Here is a 25,139-nt window from a genome sequence, read left to right on the forward strand (position 1 = left end):
TATTCAAAACTCGCAAATATGCACCCGATATCATCAGCTTAGCGCACATGTCTCCAGCAAACCAGCTGCAGTCAAAGTGACAGGAAGCGGCCAGCATGACCTTGCGTGACCCCGCCTGCCCGTCTCCATGTAAACAAACAGCTGTGCGCTTAGCCACAATGTGCGTGACGGCCTTATCACGGCCACGCGGTCTCATATTTCGCAGTCGGCAAGTGCTGATATAGCTTAAAAATGTTATTTTAGTAAGTTTTATGTATATTTCCTTTACTTTTGTTGTGAATTTCCATAGTAATAACAATCCAGAAAATAATATATTTTAAAAATGCTACAAAAATAAGATTTTTTTTTTTTGTTGGCTATAACGAAAATTCGCTATTACATAAACTTTTGGCGCCGTTATAAATTTAAGTTATAACGGACTTTTACTGTACATTAAACACATTGCGTTTACTGGGAACGAACATTAAGCACTTTAAAAAGAGGGTCGCTGCAGCAATTGCAACTGTAACTGCAGACACGATTCAGAAGTAATGGCAGGAGATTGAAAACCATCTTGTGATCGCCTATTTCAATCTGACTAGCCCGGTCATTGGCAGACCAACAAAGAAAGTAATTTGGTTAATACCAAATTTGAGAAACTCTAAAGAACATATTTGATCTCTGAGTATAGGTTTATGATTATTGGTGTTGAATCAACAACAATCATTAACATGTTAAGTTAAGGTGATCCACTGGGTTATTTATAAACACAAAATTGTACTTATTATTAATCTTAAGTTTTAATTCAATTTCAATGATAACGCAAACGATTCACTGTTGTAATATGAATAGTTATATTGCTGGAAATGATATTGTTTTCACAGTACAACATGCTAATTGGAATTTTTACAAGAATAGCTATATTCAGTAGAATAGTTTAAGATTAATATTGCACAACCTGTGTAATAGGGCACCTCCGGATAAAATTCAATATTTATATTGCAATATTCAAATGTAGTAGTGTTTTAAAATTATTTTAGCTCAATCAGGACTCTTCGATTCGTTTCTCGGGTTATATGGGTGTAAGTAGACGAATCATACATAAGATTGGTACACGGCTGTCGAGTTATGTACTGCTATTAATTATAAGCTTGTGGAGTTGTAAAGATGTAAAATTTTCTCATAGTTCATAATTACCTCAGAATATGCCGCAAGTTAAGGACAATACCACCTTAAGATATGGTATTTCAACTATACCGTGAACTGCGGATCTCAGTAACTACATTCGTACGGACGTAGTGCTGTCCTAGCTCTCGATCTTCCTGATGATGACTCCACAGGAACAGCGACTCTCGATCGTCCTGATGATGACTCTCCAGGAACAGCGGCTCTCGATCGTCCTGATGATGGGTCTCCAGGAACAGCGGCTCTCGATCGTCCTGATGATGGGTCTCCAGGAACAGCGGCTCTCGATCGTCCTGATGATGGGTCTCCAAATCGGCGATTCTTGATGACGACGAAGGGCAGTTGTTCACATTCTTGATAATGATGCAGGGATTTACTATTCTCGATGACGCATATGTAGTTCTTGACTATCTTTAACGACGACTATGTAGTTCTGTTCTATCTTCGATGAAGACTATGTAGTTCTTTAATACTTTCGACGACGATTATGTAGTTCTGGTCGAATATTGGCAGCGATGAACTTTAAGTTTTATATAAATTGTAGATTCGTACATTTCTCGAAGTCTCAGTCAATTTTTCTGCTTATCATTTTCTTCTTTCATGCTCGCCGTTCGAATTCATCCTTCCTAATAAAAATTCTCTATCTAACTTGTAATTCAAAAGCAAGAATAGAGGAAGTAGGCAAATAAATATGTTTTAAATCAAAAGATATCGTTGTTAAAAGTTACTATGAAGTATAATGAAAAGAAAAAGAAGAAGATTTCCCAAAACACAAGTTGTGGCAATACTTCACAAATAAATATTTACAAATTTTGAAATTAAATAACATTATTAATTACTATAAACTACTGGTTTGTTTATAATCTAAACATCACCCAGAGCTAAAGTGGCACGAATATCGAAAAGTACTAGCTAATTTAAAATTTTATTATTTTCTAAACAGTTTAAGATACCACATGCGCATATGCATGACATACTTATTTTACAATGACACTTCACAATTCATGCAATCATTTTCAAAGATCCCGTATTTTGTACAGATGGTTCATAACCTTCAAACTGTCCGATTGTACATACATTTTTTTGCACAAAACAGGAACAATAATTTAAAAGCCATTATAATTTTTCTCTTATGGTCTAGTCATCCTGTTCAAGTTCTGCTCAGGTTTTATTACTGGGACACGAATTCTGCTTTAAGCTCTCTCGTAGTTTACACTTTTATTTTCTGTAATTTTACAATTAATGCCCATTTATTTATATTTAATTAGTCATTTAAAAGTGAAAACATTACTAAAGTAAAAATATCATATTTAATTTTTATCATAGAGTCAAATTAATTGGAAATATCTGTTTTGGCAAGTTCTACATGCATTATTTATTTTAACGCTTAAAATTACAGTCAAACCTCATTATTACAAACCTGAAGGGACCATAATTTTAGCACTATGTAATAACGAGGGTTTGTATTAACCAAACTATTGGGATATCATGACAAAAAAAAATTATTGAACTTTAAATGCCTATATTTACAACCATAAAGAAAATTATATACACTGTTGGTAGTATAAGCTGGCTTCACTACATGCATAACAATTTGTAAACACTGAAGAAAACAAACACAATGCAACACTAACAGAATAAATCATAATACAAACTTCAATAAACTTGTTATCTTTGAAAGATTTGTGCAATGGGAGTGCATGACTTGATGTAAGTTTTTGGACATACGCCATTGCTAAGAACTTTTTCTGTTGAAGAAAAACTAAAAAATAAATAAATTAATTAATTAAAAAAAGACAAAAAATAAGAAAAAAATAAGCAAAAAATTGCTGTTGTCAACAAGGATATAAACACCACAAAATATTCCGTAACAGGAACATGGTCAACAAACAAATAAAAACAAAAAAAAATGTACTAAGAAAACGAAAAAAAAAACCCACAAATGATGACAACACAAAAATATTGAACCCAAAATAATTCAGCACAACAGTTGAAACGAGACAAAAACACGACAAAACGAAAAGACGAAACGAACACAATAGTTTTACCAAAACAGAAACAAGCGACGTTTCGGGAACTGCTATCTGCTCCCGTCCTCAGGCAGAGACAAACATGTAACAGAAACACAAGTGCGACTGAGTAGGGGCTGGAAAAATGAGGGTATTTATCAGAGAAAGGGCTACATCTTGCTCGGCCAATGGCAGACGAGCTGTCTCCCCATTGGCTGTGCACCATGGAGTTAAAGCGGATTGATTATGGTAGGTTGAGTATTGGCTATTGTTTTGTGCTGCAATAGCCAATATTCAACCTACCATAACCAATCCGCTTTAACTCCATGGTGCACAGCCAATGGGGAGACAGCTCGTCTGCCATTGGCCGAGCAAGATGTAGTCCTTTCTCTGATAAATACCCTCATTTTTCCAGCCCCTACTTCAACGCTATACTAACACATAAAACTTACCCCGACTCCTGGAAACTAGCAAAAATAATCACAATACCTAAACCAGGGAAAAAATCAGCCATTCCAGAAAACAGGCGACCCATAAGCCTTTTAAACAGCATGAGTAAAATTTTTGAAAAAACATTACTCTCGCGCCTTCAAGCACACGCAGAGGAACACAACGTGATTCCAGATATTCAATTTGGTTTCAGGAAAGGTCATTCAACAATCCACCCCTTAATAAAAATCGTAGAAGCTACTACCGACGGATTTAATAACACATTAAAGCTTACACTGTGATGACGATGCTCAACGCAGAAAAAGCTTTCGACAAAGTCTGGATTCCGAGCCTTATTCAAAAATTCATAAACTTTAATTTCCCAGACACATATATTTACCTGGTGGCCCACTATTTATGGCGTCGTAACTTTTATGTTGCTCTGGACGGGGCTAAATCGACTACTCGCGAACTTACAGCTGGGGTGCCTTTCTTCTATAATATTTACACAGCCGACATACCGCACGAAAACGCCTACGTACAGATGTATGCGGACGATACAGCCATAATTAAACAATCCGGAAACTTAAAATATGCCATGGTATGCGTCCAACGACAGCTGACAGCACTTGAGCAATTCTACACTCGGTGGCGAATTAAGATTAATGCAGCTAAATCAACCACGCATGTAATTTCAAAACGTAGAGGCAGACCAGACAGGGAGCTAGAAATTTTTCACCAACCTATTCCTAATGTTTCACAGGCAAAATATCTAGGACTCACGCTAGACAGAACACTACTATGGGGAAAACACATCGCTCGAGCAACAAACATTGCAACAGGATCCTTGAGAAGCCTGTACCCAATGTTAAAAGCACCTAATTTACCACGCAGGAAAAAACTCCAACTTTACACTCAAATTGTACGCCCGCAGTTGCTATATGGATGCGAGGTCTGGGGCTATGCTGCAAATCACCATATAAGTCGGCTACAAGTTAAACAGAATAATTTCCTAAGGGCCATTTTAGATTGCAATAGATTTACGAGTAATGAAACTATTCACAACGCACTTAAAATTCCGTACATCCGCGAAATAATATCAAAGAATAATAATAAAATGTATCTAGATTTACCACAGCACGAAAACGCACTGATAAATCAATAGCGAATTACGACCCGTCCGAGCAACGTAAACATAAAAAACCTCGTTTAAATTAAAACGATAAGTATTAAAAACGAAAGCGACATGGATTCATTTTTTAAAAAGTTTTCAATAACTTTAAAATTAGATAAAATAGCACTCCGAACACCTCGTGCGGGGGCCTGCGGGGCCCCGGCCAATCACGGGCCTAGAAGCTCTCTGATTGGTCGGGGCGCTGGGGGCCTCCAAACAAAACTGTTTCTTCGCCCGACCCCAAGGCAGTCGCACTCCAGCTCCGGGCGTGTTCACACCGCGCGTAGCCTACAGTTTAAAGTTTACACGGCCTACACAATTCAAAATGGTCCGAAGTACGCAGGTGGATGTACAATCCCCTCGGGTTAACTGCCTGTGTTGTTAGGGCTGACTCCCTATGCCTGAAGGGCGCGACCCGCCTGGTAGGCCTCACCTCCAGTGCCGGCCGTGTTTCGGAAGGCATGGGATTTTGAATCATAATAATAAAATACACTCCTAGCTCACCACTTAATAATAGCCAATTAATTCTCTTAACTTCTCTGCAAATCTCTCTCTTAGCTAATTCAAAATGGTCCGAAGCATGCAGGTGTAGGTTTTGAGGTTTTGACCCACGTAGGGTTCACTGCCAGTGTTGTTAGGGCTTACTCCCTATGCCTGAAGGGCGAGACCCGCCTGGCAGGCTTCACCTCCAGTGCCGGCCGCGTTTCGGAAGGCATGGGATTTTGAATTAACAAAGCTAGTTCCGTAAATCTATCATCACCTAATAAATATTTATTTTCCCTTCCCCGGGGTACGTAACATTTTAGTCACACCACTACAACACGCGCGACAATCCACACACATGTCGTAGCACCTTGTCAAGGCAGAATCATGCAGGTGAACTGGTAGAGGGAGCTGCCCCAGCCCTCGCTGGGGATCCGGGCCGAGAGGCATGCATGCCTGTCAGGGCAGGGCTCTGGGGGCATGTACAGTAGCTTTAAGTATAGATTTAAACTAAAATTAAAAAATAAATAAAAAATTAAAAAAAAAAAATATATCTATATAAAAATAAACAAATAAATTTTTTTTTAAAAATAAAAAAAAATTTAAAAAAAAAATTTAAAAAAAACTGGACGAGGGCATTGCTCTGCTCGAACAATAATAGAATAGGACGACCTTCATTTATTAATTTCACTTTCTATTTTTCAGGTTTAGAAGACGACAGCCTGGGGGCTAGCTACAGCAATACTGGTTTAGCCTAACTTTGACCGAACTATATTGGAACGCAATAGTTCGGTCCTTCAGGCGGCCAGTGGTTTACTAATCTATGTAATTTCTTTTACCGTATCACCAACACGACCACACGATGATATGCCTGTGCGAGTGACGGCCTGAACTACCTGTTGTTACATGCAATAATGGGCTAACTACCCTAGCATGTTTCTGTGTTCCCAGGGGTTCGTAGGAGCGGCTTGCACAGCTTTACACTACACGCCACACCCGAATTTAACTAGGTCACTTGAAATTACAGCACACCGACAAGCCTCTATTGCACACAAACACGACACTACATCACGCCAGTTAGCCGATCTAGCTGGTGGGTAGCTTCTCTTCCCCGCCGAATTAGGTACACGTAACTTTTCTAGCATTACACAACATACCAGCGCACACACAGGCCTGTGTGCCAAACTTATCCAACAAGACACGCGCCCCGCCCGTTGATCCAAGTGATTCTACAAAAGTGTGGGGTGCACCTGATTTACAATGCACTAAGCGAGTTATAGAAACTTCGGTTTCTGGTCTCGCACACACTAACTGCCCCGGATGGCAATATGATGGATCGGCGGCCAGCCCCTACTCACGCACTTCGCACCAGACAGTGGTGCAGAGAGGACAGCCTCTCTAAGGCCTAGCTTCGCTGTTCATATCAGTGTTTGTCAGCCACCACTGCTCTTAGGTTTTAGGAGACCGGCGGGTCGGATAGCCCGCGAACCGTGACAGGGAGATGGCGGGCGCACAGAACAAGGGACACGCGACACAAACACCAATGGAGACACAGAGTGCAAAACTCAAACGCGACCGAGCGGACGACGACGACCACGATTTCAAACAGGCAGGAGGGAAGCGAGCTCTGCGATGCAGCTCACTCGACAGGGGGAGGGGGAGCAGGAAAGTCTCACTCAACAACAACGAGAGTGCGCACTACGACAAGAGCGCAGACAGCAAAATCACAGCCACGGTCAGTACGGCAAACAGGTACGCCCCCCTGGCAAACCCACAGCCGGAAAACACATATCCGTCACAACAATCAAATTCACAACACTGCGACACTCCGAATAGGTACAAAGGCGTGCCTATCATGGTAAAAGAAACACACAAACTAAAAGAAATCGCGATGTTTCTTAACCAGCACAGAGTCCCGTTCAAAAACACCATTACGCGCAGACGGGAGCTCCGGCTCAGTTTTGAAAACAGGGAAGGGTACGGAAAAGCCCTATAATTCCTGAAAGACAGCTACATCTACCATCACACGTTCGCACATCCAGATTAGCGAAACACCAAAGTAGTAATTAAGGGTTTGTACCCCGCAGTAGAAGAAGCCGAGATCAAACAGGAACTAACAGATAAGGGTTTCACAGTAATCGATGTGCGTAATTTCGAAATCAGCCGGCCCGACGCCACAGGAACACCGAAACGAATCCGATCCAGAACTTTCTGCGTGACACTTGCGGCCCCCGCGGAGAACATCACGTCAATCAAACCCTGTACTATACATCTGTAGTGGTGCAGAAATACAAATCTCGCCCTCAAGACGTCGCACAATGCAAACGCTGTGGTCAATTCGACCACACACAGGCCCGCTGCAATAACCCACCAAAATGCGTTAGGTGCGGGGAAAAACATACGAGGGGGGACTGCAAGAGGGACGACCATGCAGACAAGTTCTGCTTTAACTGCAACACTCAGGGCCACACCGCAGCATTGAAGCAGTGCCCCGTGTTCCTGAAAATCGTGGCAAGCAGGGAACAGAGACAAGCCAGCGCACCACAGACACCCAGACAGGCGTCACCCACTCTAAGTCAGGCGGATTTCCCCCCCTCTCGCCCCGTGCACATGCAACCACGCGCACAAACAACAAGCAAGCCACAGCAGCACCCGCAGACCACAACAGAGCTCGCGCACACCCGGAAGACTTTCTCGGAAACGCTGGCTGGGCCCGCACCAAACACACACACCCCAGCACAAAACAGAATTGAAGGTAACACCTTTAGTGACATGTTCGAGCTGGCGGAAATTCTTAAACTCTGTAACTTTACACAGCTCATCGCACAACTGAAACCACACTTCGACAAAATCCGAGCGGCGACATCTCTACAAGAAAAACAGTTTATATTATTGTCTGCACTCATGAATCTCGCTACACCTTAAAATGGCACAGAACCCGGGGAAGTCTTTACAGGTTCTAATATTTAATGCACATGGCCTCAAAAATAAAATCTATGAACTGGAACAGTTACTTTTTGTATACGGAATCGATGTCGCTTTCATCTCTGAAACTTTTCTAAAACCACACATGCGAGCGTACATATGCGGTTACACAATATACAGAACAGACCGCCCCGCACTCCGCGGCGGCGGTATAGCCATACTAATAAAACACGGAATTCACCACCACCCGATAATTATAAATGGACTACAACACATTGAGGCCACCAGCATAAACGTCCGTAATAATAATTCACATGTTTGCATGTCTGCGGTATACAAGACGCCACAAGACCCACTCACACCACAGGACCTCAATAAATTAATGGAAGTCGAAGATCAATTTTTTATAGCAGGGGACTTAAACAGCAAATACACTGACTGGGGCTGCACCCAAACAAACGCCAACGGGAACATTCTACACGGCCACGCGGTAGCAGGAAACTACATCATTCTTGCGCCTGACTCTTCGACATGCTATCCAGTAAGTGGTGGCACCCCAGAAATTTTAGACATAGCCCTAACAAACATACCAAACGCTCAGATAAATACAGAAACCTTAGATGAACTAAACTCCGATCACTTACCGGTGCAAACACAAATAACTTTTAATGCTACATCCAACATACAACTCTTTAATAATAACCTAAAGATTACAGATTGGGACGGGTTTAAGGAAGAACTTATAGACACACTAAATCAGCCCCCCTGAAATAAGTTCACCTGACGAAATAAATCCTCACGTAAAACTTTTCTCAGACACAGTAAAAAATGCCATAAAAAAACACTCCCGCTTTGAAACAAAAAGGCAATTCACTAGAACACACTACCCCGATCTGGATTATCACATTTCTCTTAGGCGGCAAGCCAGAAACAGAGCACATAGACTCCGCACACCAGAAGCCAGAAACGAATACAACAGACTAAATAATCTCGTACAGCGTAAATTAAAACAGGAAAAAATAAATTAATTCGGAAACTTAATAAACGAAGTAGCCACAAACCCGTAGGAAATGTGGAAACTATCTCGCAGGCTCCGCGGTAACAAAAAATTTATTTCAACTCCAGCTATTATAACAGCCACCGGGGCTAAATACATCGCAGAATACAAGGCCAACGCAGTTGCAGACCTACTAGAAAAACAATTCTCCCCGAACACAGACGTAAATGACAGACAGTTCACCCTAACAACACAAGCGGTAAATAACTTTCTACAAACAGGCACGCAATCTGTCCCTGAACCAATAACATTAAGGGAACTTTTAAAGCTAATTAAAGCCAGTCCGAACAACAAATCAGGCGGCACGGACGCAATAAATTACGAAACACTAAAAAAACTCCCTCTAGAGGCACTTGAATATTTACTGGCGATATTCAACGCTATACTAACACATAAAACTTACCCCGACTCCTGGAAACTAGCAAAAATAATCACAATACCTAAACCAGGGAAAAACCCAACCATTCCAGAAAACAGGCGACCCATAAGCCCTTTAAACAGCATGAGTAAAATTTTTGAAAAAGCATTACTCTCGCGACTTCAAGTATACGCAGAGGAACACAACGTGATTCCAGACATTCAATTTGGTTTCAGGAAAGGTCATTCAAAAATCCACCCCTTAATAAAAATCGTAGAAGCTGCTACCGACGGATTTAATAACATATCTAAAGCTTATACTGTAATGACAATGCTCGATGCAGAAAAATCTTTCGACAAAGTCTGGATTCCGGGCCTTATTCAAAAGTCCCACTATTTATGGCGTTGTAATTTTTATGTTGCTCTGGACGGGGCTAAATCGACTACTCGCGAACTTACAGCTGGGGTGCCGCAGGGCTCCCCTCTCTCTCCTTTCTTGTATAATATTTACACAGCCGACATACTGCACGCAAACGCCTACGTACAGATGTATGCGGACGATACAGCCATAATTAAACAATCCGGAAACTAAAAATATGCCATGGTATGCGTCCAACGACAGCTGACAGCACTTGAGCAATTCTACACTCGGTGGCGAATAAAAATAAATGCAGCAAAATCAACCACGTTTGTAATTTCAAAACGTAGAGGCAGACCAGACAGGGAGCTAGAAATTTTTCATCAACCCATTCCTAATGTTACACAGGCAAAATATCTAGGACTCACGATAGACAGAACACTACTATGGGGAAAACACATCGCTCGAGCAACTAACATTGCAACAGGATCTTTAAGAAGCCTGTACCCAATGTTAAAAGCACCTAATTTACCACGCAGGAAAAAACTCCAACTTTACACTCAAATTGTACGCCCACAGTTGCTATATGGATGCGAGGTCTGGGGCTATGCTGCAAATCACCATATAAATCGGCTACAAGTTAAACAGAATAATTTCCTAAGGGTCATTTTAGATTGCAATAGATTTACGAGTAACGAAACTATTCATAACGCACTTAAAATTCCGTACATCCGCGAAATAATATCAAAGAATAATAATAAAATATACCTAGATTTACCACAGCACGAAAACGCACTGATAAATCAATAGCGAATTACGACCCGTCCGAGCAACGAAACCATAAAAAACCTCGATTAAATTAAAACAATAATTATCGCAAAACGAAAGCGACATCGATTTAGTTATTAAAAGGTCTTCAATAGCTTTTATTTCACGTAAAATAATAGTCCGAACACCTCGCGAGGCGGACTGCGAGGGACCGACCAATCACGGGCCAAGGAGCGCGCTGATTGGCCGGGCCACCAAGGGTCGCCAAACAAACCTATTTTTCCGTCTGTCCCCAGGGCAGTCTCACTCCAGCTCCGGGCGTGTTCACACCGCGCGAAGCCTACAGCTTAAAGTTTAAAGTTTACACTGCCTATACAATTCAAAATGGTCCTAAGCACGCAGGTGCAGGTATAGCGGCTCCCGGGAGTTCCCTCCCTGCTGTGTTAGGGCTGACTCCCTATGTCTGAAGGGCGCGATCCGCCTGGCAAGCTTCACCTCCAGTGCCGGCCGCGTTTCGGAAGGTCATGGGATTTTCAATTGTGAAACAATTATAATTTCTATATATAATAATAACAATTAAAAAATTAATAAATAAATAAATACAAGCTACAAAATAACTTCAGCATCATTAAGCCCACTTCTTTCGATTCAAAATGGTACAAAGCACGCAGGTATGTGCGGCCCCCTCGGGTTCACTGCCTGTGATGTTAGGGCTGACTCCCTATGTCTGAAGGGCGCGATCCGCCTGGCAGGCTTCACCTCCAGTGCCGGCCGCGTTTCGGAAAGGCATGGGATTTTGAATTAACAAAGCTAGTTCCGTATATCTACCATCACCTAATTAATTTTTTCCTTTCCCCAGGGTACGTAACATTTTACAGTCACACCACTACAACACGCGCGACAAGCCACACACACGTCGTAGCACCTTGTCAAGGCAGAATCATGCAGGTGAACTGGTAGAGGGAGCTGCCCCAGCCCTCGCTGGGGATCCGGGCCGAGAGGCATGCATGCCTGTCAGGGCAGGGCTCTGGGGGCTTGTATAGTAGTTTTATATTTAGATTTAATTAAAAAAATAAAAATAATAATAATAATAAAATAAAAATATATATATTTAATAATAAAATCATAATAAAATATTATTAACATAATAATAATAATAAAATTGGACGAGGGCATCGCTCTGCTCGAACAATAATAGAATAGGACCACCTTCATTTTCTAATTTCACTTTCTATTTTGAGGTGTAGAAGACAACAGCCTGGGGGCTAGCTACAGCAATACTGGTTTAGCCTAACTTTGACCGAACTATATTGGAACGCAATAGTTCGGTCCCTAAGGCGGCCAGAAGTGTTCTAACCTATGTATTTTCTTTTCTCGTTCACCAACACGACCACAAGATGATATGCCTGTGCGAGTGTCGGCCAGGACTACCTATTACATGCACATATGGGCTAACTACCCATGCATGTTCTGTGTTCCCAGGGGTTCGTAGGAGCGGCTCGCACAGCTTTACAGTACACGCCACACCCGAGTTTAACTAGTTCACTTGCAATTACAGCACACAGACAAGCCTCTATTGCACACCAACACGACACTACATCACGCCAGTTAGCCGTTCTAACTGGTGGAGAGCTTCTCTCCCCCGCCGATGACAGGTACACGTAACTTTTCTAGCATTACACAACCTACTAGCGCACACACAGGCCCGTGTGCCAAACTTATCCAACAAGACACACGCCCCGCCCGTTGATCCAAGTGATTTTACAAAAGTGTGGGGTGCACCTGATTTACAATGCACTAAGCGAGTTATAGAAACTTCGGTTTCTGGTCTCGCACACACTAACTGACCCGGATGGCAATATGATGGATCGGCGGCGGCGGCAGCCCCTACTCAGTCGCACTTATGTTTCCGTTACATGTGCGTCTCTGCCCGAGGACGGGAGCAGATAGCAGTTCCCGAAACGTCGCTTGTTTCTGTTTTGGTAAAACTATTGTGTTCGTTTCGTCTTTTCGTTTTGTCGTGTTTTTGTCTCGTTTCAACTGTTGTGCTGAATTATTTTGGGTTCAATATTTTTGTGTTGTCATCATTTGTGGGGGGTTTTTTATCGTTCTATTCTGTTTTGGAAAACTATTGTGTTTGTTTCGTCTTTTCGTGTTTTTGTTTCGTTTTAACCGTTGTGCTGAATTTTTTTGGTTTTAATATTTCTGTGTCGTCATCATTTGTGAGTTTTTTTTCGTTCTCTTAGTACATTTTTCTTTGTTTTTCTTTGTTTTTTGACCACATTCCTGTTACGGAATATTTTGCGGTGTTTATATCCTGGTTGACAACAGCAATTTTTTGCTTATTTTTGTGTTTTTTTTGTCTTTTTTGGGTAATTTTATTTATTTATTTTTTTTATTTTTTAGTTTCTCTTCAACAGAAAAAGTTCTTAGCAATGGCGTATGTCCAAAAACTTACATCAATTCAATAAATTTGCATTCATGACACATTTTCTATTCAAACATTTGGTTTAAAAAAAGCATCAATTCTGGTTTGCACTATTTTTTTCTTTTAGGCATTGTTTACCACATTAAAAAGCTTATCAAAGGCCAGAAGTGTTTCAGTGCCAACATCATCAACATTTGAGGGAACATTTTCCAATGTGGCTAAAGCACTGTTGGCATCCTTTCTACTTGGTAAGGATGAACACACTTCATCCATTGTCCTCACCTTCAATTTCTCCAACACTTTCCTGCACAGCACAAGACTGAGCCTTGTCGAGACACATCAGCTCATCATCCACTGGTGCTGCACTTGTTGCCACATTGTCATCAACTTGCACAAACTCACTAAATGGCTCCTGAAATTGAAGATGATTCTCAAGAAGGCCCCAATCTTCCACACTGAAATCCTCTCTTTCTTCTTCCTGAGCCTGAACTTCACTGGCACCAATACCAGCTTTCCTGAAGCAATTCGAAATGGTGACAGGTGTAACTGCATCCCATGCCATTACAAAATTTTTCATAGCATGCAAAACATTCCACTTCAAGTTTGCCTCATTTTTTAACTCAATCTGACGAATCTATTACGAAGTGAGACGAGTCCTGTAGTTTTTCTTAACGTTTTTGATAATACCCTGATCCAAAGGTTGCAGGAAACTTGTTGTGTTGGCTGGGAGGTACATCAATGTCACGTGGGACAGCTCAAGTCCTGCAGAAGAGTGAGCGGCACACCTGTCTAACAGCAGTAAAATTTTCCTGTTTTTACAAGCCATTCGTTTTTCGAGTTTGATTAACTATTTATGTAAAATTGAGATGGTTACCCAAGCAGCTGAGTTGGCTTCATAATCACATTGGAGATTGCTGATATTCTTAAAACATCTTGGTTTTTGGAAATTTTCCAACAACAAGGGGAAAGTTTAATTTTGCCACTTTGGTTACAGCACAGCAAAACAGTTATATGTTCTTTGCTGTGTTTCCCTCCATGGCACTTTTCATCCTTTACAGCCAAAGTCTTGTTTGGCAACAAGTTATAGAAAACACATGTCTCATCCATGTTGAAAATATCATCTTGATCGTACTGATCAAGTATTGGTTGAGCAGTCTGTATCCAATCTTTAACTTTGGTCGTATCTACTGCTGCCGACTCCCCACACATTTTTTTGCCAACAAGATTGTTGCGATCCTTAAACCGTTGTAGCCAACCATTGCTGAACTTGAAGTCTGAAAATCCTAACCTCTGCCTTCTTCTGAATCATAGGTCCAGAAATTGGCATGTTTGCTGCACTCATTTCTTCAAACCACTGCAACAAGGTAGCTTTTATTTCTTGATGTTTTGGGCCTCGCATTCTTTTTCTTGTTGATAATCTGCACGAACACGCATAAGCCGATTCAATCTTTTCGCAATTTTTTAGTATTGTCGACAACGATGTTAAATTCTCTCGCAATTTCAGTTTTCGTTCTCTTTCCATTGTCTACTTCTTTGATAATTTTAACTTTAACTTGCAATGTAAAGTCGTTGCGTTTACGTTTCACACTCATATTACAAAACAACTCACACTCCTAAATTGAGGTTAAGACACGTGTGTAAACAATGGAAAATATCAGAACTTTTTTCCATAGATTGTTTAAACTTCTACGTATGTACACTTCCGACGACTAATATTAATAAGGTATAGAGTACTTTCCTTTTCGTTTTCCATTTACAACATGGCATCTATTCTAGTTTAGTTACTAACATCACCACTAGAGTTGAACTTTTCATCTTGTTTTTCGACCATTTTGCGCTGTAGGATACATACATCTATCTTTGGAGAAGCGTTTGTTTACATGATGGTTATGAAGACGTGATTTACTTTAGACTTCGGCAGTGAAATTCGTATTAACCGTTTACTTATACACGTTAACAGCTATTTGAGGGATCAAAAAACTTCGTAATTCATATTAACCGTATTTCGTATTAAAAGTACTTAATAACATAGGAAAGCATACTTTATTTTCTGGGACTGTGAAAGTACTACGCATAAACGGGAATTTCGTACTAAGCAGATTCGAATTAATGAGGTTTGACTGTACAGAACATTTACTACACCTCAAAGCAAAACTTTTGCAACTATTTGAGTTCAATTTGATTTTTAATTACTTAACTAAAAACTACGAAAGTCTCGACTTGATATATTATTACTAAATTCAAATTGAATTGACCCACAAATTTTCATACTTGTGTACGTCTCTTACTTGATATAGGCCATTTCCGAATCGTCTCCCGATACCCTGGACTCATGATGTGCAGTTAAAAAGGTTTTCAAAGAACTGACAGTGGTGGAAGGATAACAGGACGGCACCTGCTGGCTGTAGGGGGTGATGATGCCCACCGCCTCCTGCGGAACGCCGGCGGCCAGGAGGCGATCCACCACCTCCCGGACGATGCGCGCTTCGCCCGGGTTCTGCCGCGATGACAGCACGTCCTCTTCTGCCAGGCGGCAGCCCGCCGTGTCCACCAGCAGCAGCGGCGTCTCTGAAACACACGGACATTAGACACAATGAGAAGCAATGAGAAGGAAACAGAGCTAAGGCGAAATTAATGGGTGGTAAAAAAAACTGACACAAAGCTACATTTTCAAATTGCAAGAAATCTACCGAGAATAGAACCAGGATCGCCTAAGCACCCAATCACAGTGGCCACGATGCAGTCGAGGTGTGTGCCAGGAAACGACGACCCTAAGGACATTCATCTCCACGTGGTCTCCGCGCACCCTTCCTATGCTAGCTGACACCCTTTCCGAGTCACCCCCAGCACGTCAGTCACTCCAACTTACCATCCGTCATCCAGTCACCTCTGTACTCCACCTCCACCAAGGCAGAACACGAGGCATTTCCATCGTCACCCTAGCGACAGGTTGCTGTTTGAGAACTCACTCACACAGTCTCCACTAGACCCATTGTGTATGCAAGGGCACATAAACCCTCCAAATGCCATTTTGGACATGACACTCCAGGCGGTCATGTCACCATCCATCTACAGGCAGGCCGATCAAAGTGACACAGGACATTGCTCCCCACCTCCCTTTCCAGTTGGCTCACGTTGCAGTGACAACAGCACGACTCTCGTTCCGCCCGAGTCCAAGTGTGCCGGGAGGTTTCTGAAGGTACAGTCACCCTACGCTACCAGTGTTGCATGCATGGCCGAGACCAGCAAGTCGTTCTTAACCGCAGGATGACCAACCCCACTCCCCTATTTTACTAACTTGTGTGACCAGCTACACTGCGAGATGCAAGTTTGTATGTAAATGTCCAACCCTTCCTCCAGTTGCAAAGTAAAAAGGGGAAAATGCCAAAACTGTCACCACGAACCCACTACCTGCCTGGGCTAGCTCATCCTTCTTCAGGAACACCCTCCTCCAGTCCACCGTTTCCACCAACCGACACGCAAGCGCTCGCAGAGGCTCGTGGGTTTACTTAACTTTTACAATTATTCATACTGAACTTTGATACCACCGCAGCAATTACGACATAAGTAAGATCCCTTTTGGCACACACAGCCTACAGGATAGGTAGATTTCAAAGTACCTATTTATTCTGGAAATATTTTGGAACCTTCTATAAACTTCTGTAACATTTTAAGAAATTAATGTACATAATATATTTATGTTCTCAATTGTTACAAAATGATCAATTAAATATTTACGTGAGTAGTAAACATTCTGCCTGTGAATGTCATACGAATAAACTGCAATTTGGCAAGTGGAACTAATTTTTCATGCAGCGAAAATATTATTTTAAAATCAATGTATCCAGCATTCAATAGTTTACAACATATTGAATAGCTTAGAACGAATTTCATATGATATGCCAACTAAGGAAATATCTATTTTTTTTTTACCTTCAAACACTATTTTTCATCTCTTGCACAAAAGCGTGGTCATATAAAAATTGTATTTGCAGTTTGCACCAAGGTTTAGGATAAGATAGTTTAAAATAAATTCAAACGAAATATATAGTAAGAAAGTTTTAAATTTTTTAAATTTCACTGCATCTTTTTATGATAATAATTTGTTTAATCAAAAACTGTTTCACCCAAAGTTTTAGATGAAGTTTAGGATTTATACAATAAATTATAATGGATATAATAGTATATCTATTTTAAAAAAGTAATGATTTTTTTTCTTTCAAAACTTGTTATTTTCACTCATTGCAGTAATGGTTGGGTAAACAAAATTTATTTTAAGAATATTTTTAGTTGATATTTAGACAGATAAACAAAAAATAATTGATTCAATAGTGGACCAGGTAGGGAAGTTTTAGTCATTTTTTCATTCCAACCCCAGGTTTATTCAACCCCTTGTAATAATGGTTTGTAATGTAAAAAATGGTTTCAAACATAAGTTTTAGATAAAAATTATAAGATTTACAACCAATTTTTCTGGGGATGTTGCATGTTGTTGCCATGTTTATGGACATAGTGGCTGGTGGTGTTGATGCAAGAATCGTTGAGCTGGTTGGTAGTAGGCAGTAAAGGTAGGCAGCTTCAGCAGATTGGGATTTAATAGACTTAAATGTCAGTACGTGGTTACCAGTCCTTACGTAGGTTACGTAATGTGTGATACACTTACGTAATGAAAAAACACTATACTGAAATAGAGTCAGTATGATGGCACATTAATGAAAATGAATGTCGTAGTGTTTTGTAAGCGCGTATAGTGTGTTTACAATAAGCTACGTATGACACAAGTAATTTTACAGAGACAGTGCACATACTAACGTGAGTGGAGTTCACGTTTGCAGTCTTCGGTGAAGTGAGAAATACTTTAAACACACAAAAGGTGGTGTGCCTGTTCTATTCTTTACTCCAGGAGCAGAAATGAGTGCTGTGCAAAACTGTTTGCGGACCACAACTGATACTTGGTACCAAGAGATTGTCTAGCAGGGTGGTTTTCAGTGTTAAATGATTATAACGCCTATAAGTATTACAGTAAAATCTCCATTAACGAATATTCTATTTAACGAAAAACCCCATGCAACGAAATAAAATTTTGGTCCCGCCGAACCGCCATAAGATCAATGCTGTTTTAACCTCTAAATACCGAATTTTATTTGTTACGAAATAGTGAAATTCCCTTTACAACGAACTGCCGCTTTTGAAAAACACGCAAAAATAAACATCTCCTACATGACATCCACTAATTTTTTTACATTCACTGCTTAAAAAATATGTGCGTATAACCGTAAAATAATATGCACCATCGCGGAAGACAATAAATAAACAAAGCATCATGGATAACACACGTCGTGAATACATGCCACACTGTTCAAAATGGCGGGTACATTTAGCGCTAGTGGCGGAAACCTCTCGTACCATCGCTCTGGCAAGACGAACAACTAGTATATTTTGCGTTTCTATGATTAAATATGTGCACACGCAAATACTTTTATCTAGGTGGAGTTCAATTTCCATTTTTTCAGTTTTCACTGTTGTTTATTTATTTCCATACGTAGTTACGGAAATCAACACGGTACTACTGTAAAATGAATTCTTATCCTAAAAAGCGGCGACAGATTGAAGTTAAAATAACATTAGAAATTTTAAATGTAGTTGATGAAGGTGGGAAAAAAAGTGATATAGCTAAACGTTTCGACATCCCGGCGTCTACACTTGCGACCATATTATCCAACCGGGAACAGATCAAAAACAACGCTTCACTGGTAGGAACAAATCGAAAACGTGTATAAGTATGTAAAAATGATGATTTGGACAAGATACTTTTTGACTGGCTAATGGAGGCTAGGGCATCTAACATCAACGTCTCTAGGCCGATTTTACAAGAAAAGGCACGCCAGGAAGCACTGGGGATGGGAATTGATAATTTCCAAGCATCAAATGGTTGGCCATTAAACAAGTGTATTCTATGTACTTTTTCATGTTTAATTCCTCATATCGTATTAAAGTCAGAAAGACAGTTCTAGCCATTTATGTGAAGCTTTATGATGACTAGAAATATATTGTGTGAAACCTCCATTTAACAAATCCCTTTACAACAAACACAACAAATTTTGGTCCCTTGAGATTTGTTAAATAGAGGTTTCACTGTATATTGTTGATTAGGCATTTATATTTGTATTTTATTTTTGCTCAAAATGTATAGATGTGGACCTGCTAATTAAGATATATATAAATGCCTTGTATTGTTTATGTTTATCTTTTAATATATCCCCTTTATGGTAGTCTAAGCCAGATCAATATTATGATTCACTATAATTGGTAAATTGTTAATTACTCAGTTGGAAATCCTCCAATGTATAGTTTTGAGAAGGCAGGATCAGTAACGTTACGTTTATTTGTTACAGTGTCATCACCGATTAGCAGCCAGTATACACTGAAAAACGTTTTTCACTGAAGTATTGACGTATTCTTCAATGTATATCACTCTTATTGTTAATGGCTTAGTAACGAAGAAATGTGTTTCTAGTTACTGTGACCCTCTCTATGTTATTTCCGCTATTTATGCCAACCCAGTGATAACAATATTTAAGATAACATTTTTTCTTCACTCAGCTCTTAAAACCATGATCCATCATATGCGTCCACTTCTTACACTGACGCTCAACAGATTGGCTATATTTGTTTATTACGATGATTACCTGAAGCAGACAATCGCTCAGCTTCCCATGCGTCAATGATAAATGTGTGTGTACTACGAATTAACCTGTTTTTAAAGACTAGTGTGTTGTAAAAACCTAAAAACCTTTAGGTACTTTATAACAACTAATTACAGAAAACGTCTTAAAGACCTAGGTTACTTGCCCTCCCCACTTTCCAAACAAATTTTATTAAAGATTTAATATGTTGTCGGTTCATATAAAAATCTTAGCTAGGTTTTCTGGTATAATTTAAAAACAGCTATTTATCTTTTTTTTAAGAAGTATTTGCATTGTTGTGGTGTGTTTTATGATCATAATTTACTCTGGTTCATGCTTTTCTGATGATTTGCTTGCTTTATGGTGCATAAGCCACTTAAAGTATTTTTTAACCTGTTTGCTTATTATGTATAGTCGCAGATTTTATGCTGACTTTTTGTTTAATAAAATGTACTGTGATCCATATGCGAAAATTTGCATTTTGGGTAGAACAAAATTAACGTTGTACTGTTGTGATTGACTAGATGCTTAAAAACCTAGCCTGTGTTGGTTTTTAATAAATATGTCACGAGTAAATATAAATTGTTTATGTAATTAAACTATCTCAGCAGCGGGTGTAGAGCATCATGAACTGTGCCGTTAAACTACATCTGCCGCCTGTCATGCAGCCATCCAGCCATTGGCATGTGACATGGCTGTCTGCCGCCTGGCGGGCGCCGGGCAAGAGGGAGAGACAGAGAGAAAGAGGGTAAAGGAGTGCATGTGGCCACACAGCAGTGTTTATGGTTCCCCTCTCTCGCCATTATGAACTGGCACCGTATTATCACGTCTATCCGGACAGGTTTTTTTTGTAATGCAACTGTGTATTTTTGCATGAGATTTCCTACGCTTTCTAGTTTCTACGGCAACATTTCATTCATGACAAAACTGCTGCACGCATGTTTTTATTGAGGAAACTGACAAAAAAAATTGATAAGGAAATAGCCTGCTGTTTTTTTTATCTTCGAGCGAGAAGGTGGGAAGGTAAACATGAGTATAAAATATAGCATTCCTTTCCTTTGTATTTTTCGTTAGATAGTGCTCAGATGAAGGGGGAGGGGGGAGGAAGAGCCTTAAAGGTTGAAGAGGGGAAAGACGAAGGACATCAGTGCAGTTTCTTACGTGGCAATAAGCTGAGACACGAACCATAAAGACTTCACTTGTATTCTACTGGAAACAGTTTTATGGCGCGACTCATATTCTAGGGCGACCATTACTGTGAAAATGTTAGAATTTTTTTTTGCCCAAAATTAAGGGTGCGACCAATATGAAGGGGCAACTCTTATGTGGGTAAATACGGTACTGATCAAAATCATGGTGGCCACTCACAGTCACCAAAAATATTCCCTGATTTTTCCCTGATTTCCCTGATAAAAATTCAAAATTTCCCTGATATTTACAATTACAAAAAAAAAAACATACCTTTGATGAAATAATATAATATTATAGAAAGAGATTACTCACATTTTAGCACCCTGCTGTATTTTCTTCATTATATACATACGGAAGTTCGTTAAATAACATAATACATTTTAAATATGTCACTTTACATTATAGCATCCCTTTCAATGACCTGCAGTCTGTGTTTTGTTTTATGTCTCTTCACAAATAAAAAATAAAAATTAATTAAATACACACTAGCATATCTTGTTACAAATTGCAGCAATTTCAAATGCACACTACAGTTTTCATTTATGATAATGATAAATGATTATGATAATGATAAAGCAAACAAGCAAATTGTCAATAAACAAAAATGTTTTTTCCTCAATACATGTATCACAGGAGCATCCTGTTGGAGAAATAAATTTACTTGGTTGAAAACAGGAAGTGAACTGCTAAGAAAATAACAGTAAAGTTTCGTAAGTGGGTCCTGCATTAGAGATTTTACATTTTCATACTGTGAAGTTTAAGGCTCTTTCTTTTCAGGATCACTACAAAATAATAGCTTTAGTGCCTCCCATTGTTTCAGCACTCTGTCAACTGAATCTAGGAGAGAGAGCCAACGTGTGCTAACATATTTCAAGATTTTGTGTGACTTTGCCCCACATACCTCTTGATACACTTTCAGATGATTCTGGCATTTTGAACTTTTTTCCAAGTAATAGAAAATATTAACCAAAAATGTCTCAATGCTAATTGTTAGCTATGCACTGGCTTTTTTTAGCAGCTAGATAAATGAGGTGACATGAGCAGCCTTGCACAACAATAGCGGGATGTTTTTCTTTAACAAATGCCACCACACCTTTTTTTGTGCCAATCATAGTATTGGCATTGTCACATGCAAACGCTACACAATTTTTCCAAGAAATTCCAAAATGATCAAATTCCTTATTCAGCACAGAGAAAATACCATATCATGTGTTGTCTGTACTCTCAACAAGGGATAACAGTGCCGTGCAAATTTTACCTTGTGTTTGATTTCAAAATGAAACAACTAATGGACAAATCTTCAGTGCATTACAATCAGTACTCCCATCGGTAGCTATAGCAAATGGTCCACTTACTAAAGAATCAACAATTTCACTTTTAGTTTCACCAGCCATATACTCCACTAAGGCAGATGTTTTTGTTCTCGCACAGCTGTATTTCTGTGTAATTTTTTAGTCCGGAAACATAGCTCTATACTAATTACCCAAATGATCGGCTACTGCTATCGGTAAATTGTGTTCTACCAGAAAACTTGTAAACAATAACTCTGCGTTTGTTACTTTCATTTTTCAGATGTAGCGAAAAACGACGATATAGATTTACTGCTCGCCACTGCTTTAAAATGTTCTGCATGTTTCTTTGATTCAATATGCCGTCTACAGTCATCCCTTCCACCATGTGCAGTCGAAAAGTCACACGTGCATACATTACAAAACGCGTGGCGTTCCGAAACATTTTAAAATGACAAGCATGGCCATTCTTTTGAATAGTTTGGTCAAAAGTTCTAAAGAATAACGTTCTCTTTTTTTTTGCCCCAGATACACATTGTTCTGTCACACGCTTCATTTCTACAACCGGTACTGAAGAACACAACACTATCGAACAACATAAAATGGTTTCACGTCTGTAGACACGACAAAAACATATTGATGAAAAAAATGGCTTTCAAGAAAGTAATTAAAACAACACAGGTTAGCCAAAGTACCGTACAACAATTATCGTGATGTAAGTAGCTAACAAACGATAAGTCCGAGAATATGTACTAGTATCGTACAACGGACGTAATACCATACCATTTATATTACAAAACACAAGAATAAATCTACTTATTTCGACAGTACATGCGCACATTTATTAGTTCCGTTATCTGCGCAATCACGTGATGTATTCGAACTGCGTTCACGAAACACGCACATCAGAAACAGAATTTTTTTTTCCATTACCATGCACCACAAAGCCTCGTTTCCGTAATAAACCAGCGATGTTCCGTAATTCCGCAATTCGGTGTTAAACCCGTAATAATTACGGAAAATCTGTAATGGTTGGCAGCTCTGCGGAAAAATACATGACACAAAAATTCCCGGTTATTAAAAAAATTCCCTGACATTTCCCTGATAATTCCCGATCAACGTGATTTCCCTGATAAATCCCGGTTTTCCCGTTGAGTGGCCACCCTGAAAACAGAGTTAATTTTTGGCCAAATTCCTTCTGTTTTTAAGCAAATCTTTAAGGCTAAGATCCTGAGTTTCTCGCGAGCGGGCAAAGACACGCGTAGTTATCTACGTCCTCAACAGAGTGCACTAGCAGTACGGTTGAACGATGTAGCGACGTGCGGAAAACTGGAGGGGGGTGGGAAAGAGGATGCTGTTCTCAGAATTCTTATCGCCCAGCGGGGTGTCATATTTACGACCGGTCATGGAGAGGGGGGTGGGAGAAGGGTGTACTCTGCCTCGGCGAGCATTAGATTTCCAATCCCTTTGCCTCTCTGGTTTCTTTTGCAAGAACGCTCGTTAACAGCTAACCACTACATTCAAATAAGTTGGCCAGTAATGTAGTTTTCCTGCCCCCGTAAAAAAAATAATAATTTTTTACTGTGTACTACAAAGGTTTTGCGCTCCAACAAATTTTATTTCTTTACACATTTGCGTATGTGTATTACACAAACAGTTGAACGTTGACCATCTAATAGCATGACGTTATGTTGCAAAGCGGTATTATTTGCTATATTTGATATCTCATTAGGTCTGTATTTTTCTGTGCAACTATATATACAGGCGAACTTTTTATACTATCGGAGAATTTTTTGTAGCTGAATATCTGTCTTAAAAATATTGCAGGTTATTGCATTAATTTTAGTGTTTTCAATGTATTATGTTTTTAAGTATGTATACATGAGGCTAGAGCTAGAAAAAGGTTTGGTTTGCGTTTTTAACTGACCTGCAGCTTGTGGCTTTTGATTACACTTCCTTTTTTTATATGTGATGTTTAAAAACGATGTTATTAGTAAATGTCCTGGCATTCGTACTTCTTGTAAAAAACATAATCATATTTGCGAAAAATAAGCTATCATTTAGTAATTTATTATTGCAATATAAATACTTGTGTATGCCAGTCGCGTCTGGCGAAATGAGGAGCTCCTTCATGCTATCCCTACTGGTGACGTCAAGCATCACTGGTAGTTCGTCTTTTATGTATTAACTGGAAGTCAAAGAGGCTCGAAATAAACATCAGTTGTAACTAATAATAATAATTACACGTCATAGGTTGTATAAGAATATTTCGGAGGGAGCTAAACAAAGGATATTTTATCAAGCATACAGATAAAGTGATATTTTAAGAGTAGTAATTCCTCCCCCCCCCCCCCCCCAACATCACCCACAAACTGACGGATTTATTGACACATCCGTACATAAAAAAACACTGCTCCAGAATCTGCACCTGAATCGTCTTAGTGGGGAAAAGGTGTACATAAATTACGATCACTGACTGAGGTTATACAGAAGGTAATCAACCAGAGTAAGTGATTAGGAGCAAGGAATACTAATGCAATAAATATGCCATTGATATAATTTAATGATAATTTTTACTCACGTTTTAAAAGTTGATATTGCTGAATAGCAAATTTACATTTTAAAATATTGTAACAATGAAAAATTGCGAACCAATAAATATTTTTTGCTGAGTGTATAATTTGATTATGTCTTAAGACAAATGGAAACTAGATATTATGAGTACAAAATATTTGTAAGTAATAAAAATTTACATAATAAAATACTTACATTCATGCAAAATACAAATATTTTTCTTAGATATACAAGTATAACTACAATT

At 39.5% G+C, this 25,139-nt stretch overlaps 1 protein-coding gene across 1 annotated transcript in view; it reads right to left on the reverse strand.

Annotated features, from left to right (window-relative positions):
* LOC134535787 (DNA-binding protein SMUBP-2-like) overlaps positions 1-25,139 on the reverse strand; it is a 115,185-nt gene that overhangs the window by 14,610 nt on the left and 75,436 nt on the right. The window contains exon 8 of the mRNA XM_063375056.1: positions 15,548-15,720. Coding sequence (XP_063231126.1) covers positions 15,548-15,720 — 173 coding nt within the window. The remainder of the gene's footprint in view (positions 1-15,547; positions 15,721-25,139) is intronic.

The sequence above is a fragment of the Bacillus rossius genome, chromosome 10 (assembly GCF_032445375.1).
Source record: "Bacillus rossius redtenbacheri isolate Brsri chromosome 10, Brsri_v3, whole genome shotgun sequence".
NCBI classification, from domain to species: domain Eukaryota; kingdom Metazoa; phylum Arthropoda; class Insecta; order Phasmatodea; family Bacillidae; genus Bacillus; species Bacillus rossius.